Source organism: Myotis daubentonii, chromosome 18 (assembly GCF_963259705.1).
Source record: "Myotis daubentonii chromosome 18, mMyoDau2.1, whole genome shotgun sequence".
NCBI lineage: Eukaryota > Metazoa > Chordata > Mammalia > Chiroptera > Vespertilionidae > Myotis > Myotis daubentonii.
The window spans coordinates 20,506,756-20,522,995 of record NC_081857.1 but is presented as its reverse complement, the minus strand read 5'-3'; the positions used below and the strand labels follow the sequence as shown (position 1 = coordinate 20,522,995).

The following is a 16,240-nucleotide window of genomic DNA, read 5'->3' as shown; positions in this document are numbered from 1 at the left end:
CTCAGTCCTTGAAAACAAAGAACGCTGAGGGGTACTGGCTAAGCCATAGAGTGAATGAAACCTGTTGGTTTTCTCCGCCGGTGTGGCTCAGTAGTTGAGCATCGACCCATGAACCAAGAGGTCACCTGTTTGATTCCCAGTCAGGGTTCCATGTCTGGGTTGTGGGCTCCATCCCTAATGGGCATGCAGGAGGCAGCCAATTGATGTTTCTTATCAATGTTTCTATCTTTCTGTCTCTCTCCCTTCTTCTCTCTCTAAACAGTGCAGGGGCAAAACAAAAGGTACAAGTTCGGTGAAAGAGGTTGCCTCAAAAGCTCTTTTTAATGGGAAAATTTACTGTACGGCGATGGCTGCCATAATAACCAGTGGGAGGCTGTAGTCTGTGGACTGACATACTTGAATGGGAGGCAGAAATAAAATGAGATAACTTGGGGGAAAGCAAGGTAGAATGTCATAGAAGTCCACAGGAAGCATGAGTTCAAGGAATCAACATACATTTGCTAAGTTCAGTGGAATGTAAGTCACAGAGACGAGAAACACTTTGCCATAGGAATACCAAGCTCACAGCTTCATTTCGCTAATTGAGCATGTGAGTTTGAGGCAGGGCAGTTGACTTGGATGCCTTTTTCTCCAGTGAATTGGGATAAAATATCTTTCCAGAAATTGAGTTTCAATCAGGTATTAATGTTTTGGAGGGAATTTCAAAGCCCTGCCTATGTAAAATGCAATTGAAGGAAGACTATTGAAAAGATTTGGGGTGGATATCGTGGGGAGGGAGAGTCAAGGCGAAGCTTAGTTGAGAGGCTCAAGTGTTAGAGAGGGCTTTTTCAAAATGCTCCAAACTCCTACTATGATGTCCTGGCAAGAGTTGCCTCTGCTGGCTACGTCGTGTGGCGTAACGCTCCCTCAGCCCCCACCATTCAAGGGCCTTGCCTTTATCTTGCGGTATAAGAATCTAAAATATCGGGGGGTGGGGGCAGGTGGGGAGAGGTCAATGGGGGAAAAGGAGACATGTAATACTTTCGACAATAAAGAATTTTTAAAAATCTAGAATATCATGCATTTTTCATGTCACTGTGTATTAGCATTCAAAAGAGAGCAAGGCATCACTCTTCAAATCTAGATTTATTCATTGTTTTGTCCAGAGCCTTGCTGGGGCCAGGCCTGGGCCAGCTCTGTAATAAGGGACTATGATGGAAGAAAGCAAGCCAGAGCCCAGAGAGCCAGAGGTCAGGTCAGGTCAAGGGCTGAGCAGGATGCGGGTGGCCTTCATATTTCCCAGTGCAACCCTGTCAGGGCCGTGGCCAGCATCTGTGGAATAGAGGGATGGGCACAGCCTGCCCCTGTCTTTTTGAGAATTGGGCCAATTCAGAAAGCAGAAACTTAGAAGCCATGGCATCCAACACTGTAAATCCAGGGATTGTTTGCATGATCTTGGAAAAGCGGTTGACCTTTCTGTGTTCTGTTCTCTCATCTGTTAAGGGAGGATGTTAAGACTATTGCAACTCAGGATGTGACATGAGGCTGATGCAATGTCCTCCTCTACGCATATGGGAGAGTGAGTTAACCCACAGTTACGCCAGATTGGGAGTGGAGCGAGGCAGTGCCTAACTCCATTGCGCTGTGCTTATTACATTATCCTATGTGGGAAGCTGCAAGCACAGAGGCCTTCTGCGGGCACATGGTTTGGATGAATTATTAAGGAACCATGTTTCTTTCTTTCAGACCAATGATGCCTTAGGAGCCACCTGGAATTGGCTGTACTTCATCCCCCTCATCATCATTGGATCCTTCTTTGTTCTCAACCTAGTCCTGGGAGTGCTTTCCGGGTAAGCCACATGTTCCTTTTAACCTCTTTAACCGTAAACTGATGCTCCTGACTCAGGGCAGATGCATTCATTGAAGCTTCATTTAGAAGACATTTACGGAGCAGCCCCTATGTGCTGCGTGGTGTTCCCCATGTTGGGAATGCAGTAGTGAATTATCTTTCTAGTCATCTTTATTATTCTTAGGAAGTAAGAAAATCCTTAGATCAGGTACGACATTGAAGACAGTACCTACTGAGAGTTCATTTATCCATCCATCCTTTCATTTAGTCACTCAGCAGTCTGTGTCAAACTCTTGCTGGTTGTTAGGGATATAAAGTTGAATAAGATACAGGCTCTACCCTCAAAAGATTCTTTATCATGTATTGGACATCAGAGCATATGTGAGGCTTGGATTAGTGCACATCACTTGTCCAGCACTCAGAGTCTACGGCCGTGGGAAGCATTGTAAGGAGCATGTGAAGTATGGGGCCTGGTTCCTACCTTTAAGGACCTTATGTTTTGGGGAGAGGGCAACACATATACTTGAAATATTAGTGAGTGGGAGTTCTTTTACCGACTAGTATAAGGTGCAGGTCATTTGTTTGGGGGAAGGGACAAATCTGTATCGTCTGATGTTATCAGAGACGGTTTTGTGAAGTGTCAGGATTTTGTTTGGAATGTAAAATGCATTACCAAGCAAGGGCTTGCTGCCTGATGTTCATAGAAGCCAATGCTATGACACCAGCTTTTGAGAAAAGTAAAAGGTATTATTACAAGATTGGCCGGGAAGGAAACAGGAGACAAGGGCTCAAGTCTGTCTCCCCAGTTGGAGGTTTGGAGCAAGATTTAAGGAATTTCAGCACCAGAAATTCCTGGACAGCGGACCCTTCTCTTCAGCAAGTGTTCTGGTGGTCGGTTCAGTCAGGTTCTGGTCCTTTGATTGCTTGGTGGGGAGCAGTTAAGGCCTTACAAGTGTTTCTCGAAGTGGTATATCCAAGGTTTAAACTTTGGTTCTGGGTCTTGCTAGAAACAAGACAGGACCTGTTTGGGCTGATTCTGTGCTTGCATATGTAATAAGATAAGATAGAAAATATGGGCATAAAAATTCCAGGAATGGGAGCACCATACCATAATGGAAGATGAAGAAAGGGGACTTGTCATGGAAAGTGAAGAGACTGTAATGCAACCAAACTTAGAGTGGAAATCTCACTTGGGGAAATGAAAGGTATAAGATAGGAAGGAAAACACCACAGTAGATTTTAGAGGGTCTTACACTTTTCTGAATAAATTGAACTTTCTTACCTGAGTGGCATAAGTTCATCAAGAGAAAGCATTTAAGGTGATGGGTCTGTTTAAACATGGCAGATTGAACCACTTGGTCATCTCTTGTAACTACTAACACAGGAAGTAAAATTTAAGACAGGCACCGTGACAAAAAGAACAGAAGAAATGACAACAGATGAGAGATGTCAACAATTTTTGAAGATAGAGAGTAAAGGGCAACTGACCCCGTGGTGGGGAAGCGAAGGTTTAAATTTCTTGCATGAGGAATGCCAATTAATAAAGCAAAATGATTGCTTTGTAACCCTACAGGGCCCTAGAGAGGCCCGGGAATTAGAGGCACTAGGTATGTCTGAGAGCTGGAGTCTGGAGGTGCTAAAAATAAGAGGACTGGTCAAAGGTCCTCGTAAGGAACACTTGGCAGTCCTCTCCCCAGCATCCTAGATCTCTCCCCGCTGACAGGGATTTGCCACACCCAGCCTTCGCCCCAGACAAAGAAGTCTTACTCCCCATAGAGACTGAACGGGAGAAGCTGGCAATGGTCACATCTGGTGCATCTGAGAGCGGAGATGATATGTTGCGGTTAGAGCAGGAGGGTTTAAATGATAGTCCACAAATTGAGTTTCAGTCCTCCAGCCCACCTGACTGTGTGACTCTCAGAACTAGGGCCGTCTGGCAGGAGCTCAGAGCGTCGGTGGGGAGTTCATTTTCTTTGTGGGAAACTATTAAGCTTGAAGAAAGACCTACGTATACAGATAATTGAGGGTGACCAGAGAACTGTTTCCCACCTATCACCTCAGCGAGGCCCACGATATGGCTGCCGAAACAAATGACCACAAACTAGGTGGCTTAAACTGTGAGAGAAATTAATTCTTCAACATTCTGGAGGCTAGAGGTCCAAACTCAAGCAGGGTCATACTTCCTCCGAAGGCTCTAAGGCAGCGGTTCTCAACCCTGTGGGTCGCGACCCCTTTGGGGGTCGAACGACCCTTTCACAGGGGTCGCCTAAGACCATCGGAAAACACATATATAATTACATATTGTTTTTGTGATTAATCACTATGCTTTAGTTATGTTCAATGTGTAACAATGAAAATACATCCTGCATATCAGATATTTACATTACGATTCATAACAGTAGCAAAATTACAGTTATGAAGTAGCAACGAAAATAATTTTATAGTTGGAGGTCACCACAACATGAGGAACTGTATTAAAGGGTCGTGGCACTAAGAAGATTGAGAACCACTGCTCTAAGGGAGCATTTATTTCCTTCCTCTTCCATCCTCTGGCATGGGACTTCTCTATTGGTTCGCGACCCCTTTGGCGGTCGAACGACCCTTTCACAGGGGTCGCCTAAGTCCATCCTGCATATCAGATATTTACATGATGATTCATAACAGTAGCAACATTACAGTTATGAAGTAGCAACGAAAACAATTTTATGGTTGGGTCACAACATGAGGAACTGTATTTAAAGGGCCAGAAGGTTGAGAACCACTGCTCTGGCAGCTGCAGGCATTCCTTGGCTTGTGGCTGTGTCACTCGTGTCTGTATCTGTGGCCAGAGGCTTATCTCCGTACCCACCTCCCATCTTCCTGCCATACAAACTGCCCTCACAATATATTTAATGTCTACTTTCTATTGAATACATTTTTATGAACTGTCTTGTGTATTTCTATTTGCATAAATGATACCTCACCCTGTTTCCTTCTTGTTTTCACTGAACCCTATGCTTTTAAGATACTCTGTGTTGCCATCAGGGTCTGTGCCTTCTCTTTTGTCTACCTCTCTTTTATGAGGACACTGTCATTGGATTTAAGGTTACCTGGTCATCAGGATGACCTGTTCATCTCAAGATTCTTGCCGTAATTAAATCTGCATAGGCCCCTTTTCCAAGTAAGGTAACAGTTCCATGTTCCAGGAATTAGGATATAGACACAGCTTTTGTTTGTTTTTGGTGGGGGGTGAGGGTGCTATGCTCACCATTCTACAAGCCCCAACCATGCATGCAGAGTTCCCAACAAGCCTTTGTGTCTTGCTCGTGAATATAAACACACAGCGAGAGATCATTATCATTTGAAGAAAATGTCTCACACAAAGGACAACAACAAAATAATAGATAGAAAAAAGAAACGAGGGAATATGAACAATACAGGGGGCGGAAGATAACTTTTAAAAAGTATAATTGATACTAGCAGAAGTAGATGAGAAAGAATTTTATCCACAAAGTAACACATTGCTATAAAGAGAAAACATTTAGCAGTTAAGAAGAGTTCTTGGGTATTAATGTAAAATTTACATTAACGTAAAATGAATTGATGTAAAAATGTGTAATAAAACAGTAAATATTGGAATATAGAGGTTGGAATATAAAAGTGATGAAATCATATAAAAATTGAATGAACATAAGAAAATCAGAGGATAGGTCAGACATTAAACTAATAAGGGTTACATAAAATGCAAAAGAATAAATTAACAAAGAAAAATACCAAAAAAACATCCCCAGCAGCAGTCAACTCACATAACCAGATCAAAAGAGTGGTTGAGACATGAGCATGGATACTCTTTCCAGTGTTGTTTTTTTAGTGGATGGGAGTTGGAGAAGCCTGAGGATTAATGACTGGGAGAGTAGGTAGGAAAACGGTTGGATGTATTCCATGATGTACTATGCGGCACTTAGGAGCAACAAATACCACATAGGTACAGGGTATCTTAAAAACACAGTTTAGTGAGGATAAGAAGGAAACAGTGTGATATTTTATATAAATAGAAATATACACACAATGCAGTTTGGAAAAATGTATTCAAATAAAAGGTATTCAAATTAAATATATTGTGATGGTAGTTTGTATGGCAGGAAGATGGGAGGTGGGTATGGAGATAAAAGGGAACAAATATGTAATGAAAATGTCCGCTGAGTACACAGCACAACTAATAAAAAGAGACCACACCAAGGAATCATCATGGAATTTCAGAGCATCTGGTTCAAGAGAATATTCTAAAAGCTTCTAGTGATTCAGAAGGGGATGGATTTTGCCTACAAATAATTAGGAATTGGGATGGCTTTGGATGTCTAAATGACATTGAAAATTAGAAACCAATAGCGAAGTCCCTAAAGCTTTCTGAAGGGGGAAAATTTCCGGGACAGAAGTATACCCACCATAATAGCAGTTATTTGCGAGGATAATAGCAATATTTCCAGACATTCTTTCGGAAGAAGTTCCTGGAGAATGTGAGTCGCTAAAATGAGGAAGCAGTTGAAGAGAGAGAAGGACATAATACTCAGGGAAACAAGGGATTTCACAGAGGAGAGAGGCAAAGGGGATCCCACGCATGATGGCGAAGGGACGTCTAGGGTGAAGGCAGTCAGAGGCCTGGAGAGAAGCGGGTCCAGATTTGCGTAGGAGGACAGAGGGCTCTAAAAATGATTTCTCTAAGAAAAAAACGAAACTAATATATCCCCTGATGAGTATTGTAGTCAAAAGAGTTTAATGGTTTTTATCAACACTGTATACTTATGAATATATAAATGTATGTATTCGTATACACATGTACTCCCTGATCTAAGCAATTGGTTTCACAAAATACAAGTGTTACCACTAAAGGAACAGAAACTTAGTAAGCCCTCGAGGCAGATCTGAGGTCAACCACACTTACATTGTCAAACTGGATTTTGAGATACCCCCTATGGTGCTATCATGGCCGTGAGAGGAGCACGGGGGAGGACAAGTGTGGGGAGGGGAAGGGAATGTCAAAGACTAAAATCTTAGGTTCCACAGTGAGGAAGTCTTTAAGCAATTCCTAAAATTGAGGGAGAAAGAAATAGCAGCTGTGTAAGTATAATATTTTGAAAACTGGAAGTGAATAGCAGAAGAAACAGGTAAAAGAATTCTAAGTGCTTGCCTCAGGGGAGTGAGATTCAGAGAAGGGGGAAGGAGGGAGGGAGGCAGGCACTGAGCTGCAATTTTTTTCACTATAAGTCTTTAAAAAATTAAAAACTTAACATATATGACTTTGAGAAAATAGAAATTAAATTTAGAAGTAAAACTTGCACACTCAAAAAGGTGTCGGACTGGAGGAATATGTAGGATCATTGATCTGGTGTCTGTGGGGGAAGGATTGGCATGGGGAGAGACCAGACTCGGTAGGATTAAGGAGGAAACAACCATGTCCAACTCTGGGAACTAAGAGCTGGTGGTGACTTATGAAATGTCGTGAAGGAAAAACGGGAGACAGTGTGATGGAGTTTTTTATAGTGTGATCTTGAGTGGATAGTGCTAAGACATTATGGAATTTCTTGTGTGTTCACTCCTTCGCTGAGCATTATTTATTTATTTTTTATATATAATTTATTGATTAAGGTATTACATATGTGTCCTTATCCTCCCATTGCCCCTCCATCCCCCACTCATGCCCTCACCCCCACACACACACACCCCGGTGTCTGTGTCCATTGGTTAGGCTTATATGCATGCATACAAGTTCTTTGGTTGATCTCTCCCCCTCCCCACCCTCCCCTGCCTTCCCTGTGAGGTTTGGCGGTCTGATCGATGGTTCTGTCTCTGGATCTGTTTTCGTTCATCACTTTATGTTGTTCATTATATTCCATAAATGAGTGAGATCATGTGATATTTATTTTTTGCTGAGCATTATTGACACTCTTCGTGCTCTAGGTCATTCTCTCCACAAGCCTGTACCGTAAACTCGAAAACTGCCCTCAGCGACCGCTTACGGCAGAGGCCTGACCACACACTTCTTCTTCTTGTATTTCTACTGGGAAGATCATCTCTGGTTGGTGTGATCTTATCCACTATTCTTTTTTCTATTTTTAAAAATGTGTTTTTATTTATTTTAGAGAGAGAGAGGAAAGGAGAGGGAGAGAGAGAAACGTCAATGAGAGACTAAAACAGGGGTGGGCAAACTTTTTGACTCGAGGGCCACAATGGGTTCTTAAACTGGACCGGAGGGCCAGAACAAAAGCATGGATGGAGTGTTTGTGTGAACTAATATAAATTCAAAGTAAACATCATTACATAAAAGGGGAAAAAATTTTCTTTTTTTTTTTTTAGTTTTATTCATTTCAAACGGGCCGGATCCGGCCCTCGGGCCATAGTTTGCCCACGGCTGGACTAAAACGTCTATCGGAGGCCTCCTGCACGCCCCCTATTGGAGATCCAGCCTACACGCATGTGCCTTGACCTGGAATCAAACCAGTGACTTAGTGCATGGACTGATGCTCATCCAACTGACCCACACTGGCTGGGCTGCAACCCGGGCATATGCCCTTGACCGGAATCAAACCCGGGACTCTTCAGTTCGCAGGCCAACGCTCTATTCATTAAGTCAAACCAGCTAGGGCGGGGCCCTCTGTTCTTGATCGTTACTCATTTCTTAAGTCTGTCCAAGTTTTAGTTTAGAGAATTCAAGTCAGACTGTTACTATTTGGAGAGCAAGAACACAGGTGCTGTGCTAACACATCCTTGGTGTTCCAGATAAGATTCCAGGGTGGGTTCTCAGAGCAGGCAAAGGTGACAGAGCTCTGGCCCGCAGGACAAGCCCTGAGTCTGCCTGTATCCACTCTGATGGGTGCGCTTGGTGTGGAATTGCACCTCTTCATCTTCCTACATCCCTCTCCGGAGGGAAAGAGGGGCAGCTTGGGAGAAGCGCCGGGCCGTCATGGAGGAGAACCTAACGCTGCCCCTTGTTAGCTCTGAGCCCGCTTCCTCCTCTGTGAAATGGGATAGCAATTCTCCCTCATACGCAGGGTCTGGCATGGAACAGCCATTCGCTCTTATGCCCTTTGAGAACACTGACCTGGGTTTCCTCCACCTCTTAGGTCTGGTGGCTGTCGGCTGGGTAGCAGCCTGTCATTTTGGTTTGAACCAGTCGTGAGGCGGTCAGCTCTCTGACGGGGAGTGGCCTCCGTGGGTTGGGAGAGGAAGCAGAGCCGAAGTGACATTTGCCTCCTTAGCACTTGTGGGGAGCCTAGGAGGCGATGGCAGCAGCTTGCAGCAGCTGGTGCGAGTAAATGCTGACATTTACAGGAATGTTAACAATAGGCGCCTTACGGGCCGGGACTGAAATATTTCCGTCCAGGTTTCTTTTCCACATTCTGATGCTCAATGCAGATGGGGAGGGTTTTCACTGGTGTCTGTGGAGGATCTGGAGGATCTGTGTGCAGGAGTGGGAGGGGCACGGGCTCTCCGCTTGGTCTGGTTTCACAGGCCGCTGGGGGGATGTGGCTCTCTCTTTGGAGTGAGGGCGTGGTTGGGAGTTGCACTAGAAAGCCAGGGACTAGCTCTGAAGGTTTGGTCTCCAGAGGACGTGTTCCCAGGGAGCTGTGGGCCGTTGGAATGTCACTACCAAGGCTTTCCTAAAGCAGAGGGATGGCAATGGAGGGAGGTGCCCCCGTGTTAGGCAGGTGAGGAGAAGAGTCCAGGTGAGAGGAGGCATTGGCGGCCATGGCCCACTGGCACCAGCCCCAGGGCTGGAGGTAAAGGAAGGCTGTGAGGTGTGTTCCTCGGCTTCAGTGATCTAAGGAGGCAGTAAGTGTGGATGGGGCACTGCAGCATTTTTATGTGTCTCAGAGGAAGTGCGATTTGATGAAAACCATTAGCTTAGGTCTGAGGAGAAGCAGAGCTTCCTGTCTCCATGAACGCAAACCAGCGCTGCACAGGCACGTCCTGAAGGAGGTCGGGTGCTACGGGCAGGGGGCTCACATAGACAGAAAGGGCCCTGAGCTGTCCCCCCACCTCGACCTGCTGTGCCCAGGGCTTCTGGAGAGAAGGAGGTAGGCCTGGGTGCATTAGCACTGTCCCCAAACTGGGGCGGGGAGCCAGGCCAGGGACTGCTTACAAATGCGCCGGGAGCAGTGGGAGAAGCACACTAGGGGAAGTAGAGGAGACGAAGTAGAGGGCCCTTCATATGGGCTAAACCAGTGGTTCTCAACCTTCCTCAGGCCGCGACCCTTTAATACAGTTCCTCATGTTGTGGTGACCCCCAACCATAAAATTATTTTCGTTGCTACTTCATAACTGTAATTTTGCTACTGTTATGAATTGTAATGTAAGTATTTGATATGCAGGATGTATTTTCGTTGTTACAGATTGAACATAATTAAAGCATAGTGATTAATCACAGAAACAATATGTAATTATATATTCAATATGTGATTTTCGATGGTCTTAGGCGACCCCTGTGAAAGGGTTGTTCGACCCCCAAAGGGCTCGCGACCCACAGGTTGAGAACCGCTGGGCTAAGCTAACGACTTTGAACCTGATCCCAGAAGCTTGGGGCGTCGGGGGAGCTCAAGTTTAAGCTCGGAAGATGACCAGTTTGCACTGGAAGGTGATCACCCTGGAGAAAGTATAAAGAGAGGCAAGGCTGGAGGCAGGGAGAAACTTGAGGAGCAGCAGCTGAGGAGAGAGGCAGAGAAGCAGTGAGGCCTGCAGGAGAACCTCGGAGTGGTGGTGGAGAGGATGGCCCGCATCTGGGCGGTGTTGGTGGGAAGGGGTCTGCATGACTTGGTGACTAGTGGGTGTTTCTGAGAGTGTAGTGGGCATGGAAGGAAGACAAAAGGCTCCTGGATTCCTGCTAAATCACTAAATCGAGCCACGAGGTGGCTAGGGAAGAACACAGGACAAAGGTTTTGAGCAAAGGCGATTAGGTTTGGGATGGAGTTTGAGAAAGCAAAACACACTTCTACCATTTGGCTAGTTCACAGGTGTAGAGTAGGGTTCGTTTTAGGTTAAAATTTTTTAAATGTGTAATTCACTTGCGACTGTGCTGTGAACACTGCCAATCCCATGACATACTGGGCTCCTTTAATCCTCACGATGACGCTAAGGAGTATTACTGTCTTGTTGTTATAAATAGGATCGCCGTGACAAGGAGGCTTGGTAATTTGCCCAAGCTCACAAAGCTATTAAGCAGCAGGTTCCGAATGGGGACTGCGGTCTGCCAGGGCCGAATATCAATGCTCTTGAACACAGCTTCCATATAGTCCCAGTGCCTTTTTTTGGAAGGAAACTACCTGGCATCTAGGACAGCAGATCTTGATGGAGATGACGGGACCTTGGAGGCGGCCAAGACACGTAGAGCTTCCAGTCCTGCAGACAGATTCCGTGTTAAACACGTGTGGTGATGTCCCTGCCCTTTCCTGGGTGAGCTGTGTGACCGTGGGGGTCACATAGAAAACTACGAGAGTTAGTTTTGAATTTTAAGTTGAGCACGTAGAGGATTAGGAAAGGTGATAAAATGGGATTGATTTGTAGTGAGACTCTTACAAAGCTTTAGTTGGCGGACAGGAAATGAGGATATCAGGCACCCATAGCTAAAAGGTAAGGGGGAAACAGGCGAATACTTTAGGTGGTAAAATAGGAGGTGATGAATGACTGGCTGTAATGGGTGAGGGAGGACCGTTCTAGCATACTAGTAGATCCCAGATTCAGTTGTGAATGTCTTGGAGATCTTTGGTTCCATTTACAGAGATGAGGAATAGACAAAGGAATACAGACAGCTCTTGTTTTGGGAGAGAGTTGTGTTCCATTTCAGAGAGAGTTTGAGGTTCAGGGGGGCCAAACAAGTAGATGGGATCAGCCAACAATTTGTGTTTTAAGAACAGAGGGAGAAAAGAAGTGACACTGCCAGTACTTGATAGAGAAAATGACCAAAATAGGTAAGGTTGTCCATGGAGGGCATGTGGAAAAAACAGCCAGCGATAGAGAATTCTAGAAACACTGACCACTACAGAGTTAGAAGATCTAGACTGGTCAAAAGGATATCAGGAAAGCATCACGTCTCGAGGACAAAGAAGCACAGGGTTTCAAAAGGGAATGAGCAAACCCCAAGTGCTGAGTGAGTCATAGGGGCCCACTACAAAGATGACTAAAAAATAGCTGTTGAAGTTGACAATGTGTAAGGACATGGATGGTTTTTTTAAAGTTTCTTTATTTTGAAATAACTATAGAGTTGCAGGAAGTTGCCAAAGAAAAAAGTTTACGGTGATCTCATATACTCTTCACCTGGCTTCCTCAGTGATCGCATTCTGCATAACTACAACGCAATACTACAGCTAGGAAATGGGCATTGGTACACTCCACAGAGCATATTCAGATTTCACCAGTTTTGCATTCGTGTGTGTGTGTGTGTGTGTGTGTGTGTGTGTGTATGGTTCCATGCAGTTTTATTGTAGAATTGTGGAACTACCACCACAATAGAGATACAGAACTGGTCCATCACAGGGCTCCCTTGTGCTACCTCTTTATAAGTCACACCCACTTTTCTCCACCCACACCCCACAGTCCCGGGTAACCACTCATCTGTTCTATGTCTCTCTAATTTTGTTATTTTAAAAATCTTATATAGCCCTGGCTGGTGTTGCTTAGTGGTTAGAGAATCAGCTGGCACACTGAAGGGTCACGGGTTCTATTCCCAGTCTAGGGCATGTGCCTGAGTTGCAGGTTTGATCCCCAGCCCCAGTCAGGCACATGCAGGAGGCAATTAATCAATGTGTTTCTCTCACATCGATGTTTCTCTCCCTCTTTCCCTCTTTCTCTATCTCTCTCTCTCTCCCCCCCTCTCTCCACTCTCTCTAAAAATCAATGGGAAAAATATCCTTGGGTGAGGATTAATAACCTCCCCCAAAAGAATCTTATATAAATGGAATTATATGGTATGTAACCTTTTGGAATGGACTTTTCTTTTTCACTCGGCATAATTCCCTTGAAATTCATCCAAATCATTCCTGTTTACTTCTATTTGCTTTTTATTTGAGTACTATTCTGTAGTGTGGATGTACCACAGTTGGTTTAACCAGGCACCCCTTGGAGGACATTTGGGTTGTTTTCATTTTTGAGCTATTACAGATAAAATTGCTCTCAACAGTTGTGTATAGGTTTCTGTGTGAATGTAAGTTGTTTATATTTTTCCCCTCTGAGCTAAATGCCAAGAATACTGTTGCTGGGTCATATGGTATGTGTATGTTTAGGCTTATAAGACACTGCCGTCTATTTTCCAGAGTGGCTGTACCATTTTACATATATACCAGCAATATATAAGAGTTCTGTTTTTCTACATCCTAGCTTAAAACATTAAATAATAATGTGTAATGAAAATTAATAAGTATCATAAATTTATGTTGAAATTTTAAGACTATAAGTAATATAGACTGGCGGTTACTCAATGAATCACATTATTTTAAATATTATAGACCAGTAAATTCTCAGAAAAAGCAAAGTAACAAAAAAACAACATTTGGTGGGTAGAAATGATGAATATAGATTAAATTTTTAACAGTTGAAGACTTTAAAACAAGCAGAATAATCACAAACACAGCTTCAACTGCTACCTTCTCTCATCATCATTTTATTAAAGAATCTGAATTAGTGGTCCTTGTCTTATATAACCTCTCAAAGCTCAGCCCAGCCTACCTTTCCAGCCTCAACCCCATGTAGCCTCTCCTTTAGCCCACCACACACTCCATTCCTGGATTTCCCAGGTACACACACCTCCTTTTTTTTTTTGTTCCTATTGCCTAGAAATAACCCCATTAACCTCCTCTACATACCTGCCTCTTTGACAGAGGAACTCTGGCTCATCTTTCAAGGTCAAATCCTTCTCCCGTTTCCTCATCTGCGTTCTCCTTGCACTGTATATAATCTTCCATTAGAGCACTTGTCTCATTTATTTGTGGAGCTCACTGCCCCTTTCATAGATGATGAAGGCAGGTACCATGGGAGGTTCACCTTCCCTTTCCCAGGACGTAGCAAGCATAATTAACAGCCCCACAGTGGCTCCCAGTAGATAACCTCCTACTGAACGAATCAAAGGCCATCTTTCAATATGTGGCATGTCTTTATTCATCAGAGATTTTCCTGAGATTTTGAGCATTGTTTCCAGTGGGTATAATTCCCCCGAAGCCCACGTTTAATACTGGCTGAAGAGCTGGGCACAGGTTCATTCTTTTGCTAGGGTCAAGGGTTGAGTCTAGGAACTATGCTCAGACCTTCTCTAAGAACATTGTCATTATCAGTGGGACAGACGTGACCCACTGTAATCAATCATTGCTATTTGAGGGGCCTTTACTTGGCTTTTTTTTTCTGTTGTAATGTATCCCATATGCTCATTTCACTTTGGTGCTTATACCACAGTCCTAGGCTTTTTAAGATGAAGAGAAAAGTTCTTTTGCTTGAACCTGTGTTTCTCTTTCTGGTCAATGGAATCTCAAAGCAATTGATTCCACCACATGGAAATTCATAATAGTTAGAGCCTCACTTCATTCCGAGCTTATAGCCTGTAGCCCCTATAATTAGACATGTTTTCTGTGCACTTGCAGACACGTGCACTCAGAGGTGGCTGAAATAATACCTTCCAATTTCCCCGGTTGATAATCACAGTCTTTACAGCGTGGTTGTACACTGGGTGCGCGGCACCTCTAGCTGTTCAGCTCCGAGGCTGTTAGAGGTGCGTGGAATTAAAAGTTCTTTATTTCCCCCTCGATGTCAAGTGCATCACTACATTCTCAACACTTAATTATCATCGCATCCCAAAATATTCCTCATTTAGTGAAAATATTGAAATTACTCTTTCCAATCGAAGAAGAAAACTCTGATAGGCAGGGAGAGCGCTGGGAAGCCGTGCTCCACAGAGAACCCAGGAGATGCACAGCTACTGAGAGCCTATGGGGGAACAGGAGGGACCCCACAATCTGCTAAAAGGGCCCCTTACTCTTAGCCATATTAAACCGAACTTGATACTAATCTACTTACTAGCTGATCAGTCTATAACAGTGGTTCTCAACCTTCCTAATGCCACGACCCTTTAATACAGTTCCTCATGTTGTGGTGACCCCCAATTTCATTGTTACAAATTGAACATAATTAAAGCATAGTGATTAATCACAAAAACAAAATGTAATTATATATGTGTTTTCCGATGGTCTTAGGCGACCCCTGTGAAAGGATCGTTCAACCCCCAAAGGGGTCGAGACTCAGGTTGAGAACCGCTGGTCTATAAGCTGAAGTTGACCAAACCAGAGGAGGCCCCTAGCCCTCACCAGAGTTGACTGGAATGTCAGTAAAATGAGGTGTGATCCTTCCCCACTCTCTTCCCCATGACCTTCTGTGCTGTACATGGAGAAGTATCTCCGCCATCACCTGGTCCCATCTTATCACACTACTCTTCCTTTAGACCAAGCTACCCAGTGATCAAATATTATATGAGAGAGCGAGGATCTTACTACCAGACATCCATACCTCTGGGTCAAGTGCGTGCGTGGATGTCCTTTTCCCAGCCGACACAGCTGTTTCCCACAGGAGAAATGCTGTGTGTTTTTCCCTAGTGGAAAGTGTCCGTTGTTCTGAAAATGCAACCAATGGGGCTACAACAGGTAACCAAGCAACGGCGTCTCGAGTGGGTGATGAACCCACGTGGGACACCACCTGTTCCTCACTTGGTGGCCTTAGAAAGGGCGGCTCTGCGTTGACCAGCAGTGAGAGGTTCACCAGTGGATTAAGCAACTTCATATTCTTTCCAGAGATAATGAGCTGGAATCCAGGACTTGGCTTTCATTGGCATCTCCACCTTCTACATTCCCTCTGCCTTCACCTCTGAATAGGAAGAAAAGCGTCTAAAACGGTCAGAGGGAACCTCCAGGCCAAGTTGTGTCCCAGATTGTCTGTCCCCGAGAGGAAGTGTGGTGCTCATTCAGCCGCTGGTCCCTGGCCCCTTTTCTCAGCACGAGCCTCAGAAGCAGTAGCAAGTAGCTGTCTCTAGGTTGGGCTCTGCTGGCCATTTTTACAGACAAGGTAACCGTAACTTAGCCCTCGTTCTAGGAATTCCTTGTCCACAGAGTCAGGATTTGCTCTGGGCAAAATTTGAAAAGTAGGAGACATTTTGTATTTGAGCCCACACACCTTTGCTCTCCCCAAGTTGAAGGTCACCCCTCTCTTTTCTCCATCCTTCTGCCGGAAAGGGGTGGGGGGATGATTGGATGGGACTGACTGGTTCACATCTAGGGCTTTGATCTGGGTTTCCCTGAAAGAGAGCCCTAAGGGAAGGATTAGATGTGGGTAGTTTAATTGGGAAGTGACCTCTAGCTGTGAGAGGGAGAGAGGGGAAACTGAGAAGGAGAAAAAGCCAGAGAGTAT

At 44.5% G+C, this 16,240-nt stretch overlaps 1 protein-coding gene across 1 annotated transcript in view; it reads left to right on the top strand.

Annotated features, from left to right (window-relative positions):
• Positions 1-16,240, top strand: part of CACNA1E (calcium voltage-gated channel subunit alpha1 E) — a 387,287-nt gene that overhangs the window by 258,455 nt on the left and 112,592 nt on the right. The window contains exon 9 of the mRNA XM_059673180.1: positions 1,726-1,829. Coding sequence (XP_059529163.1) covers positions 1,726-1,829 — 104 coding nt within the window. The remainder of the gene's footprint in view (positions 1-1,725; positions 1,830-16,240) is intronic.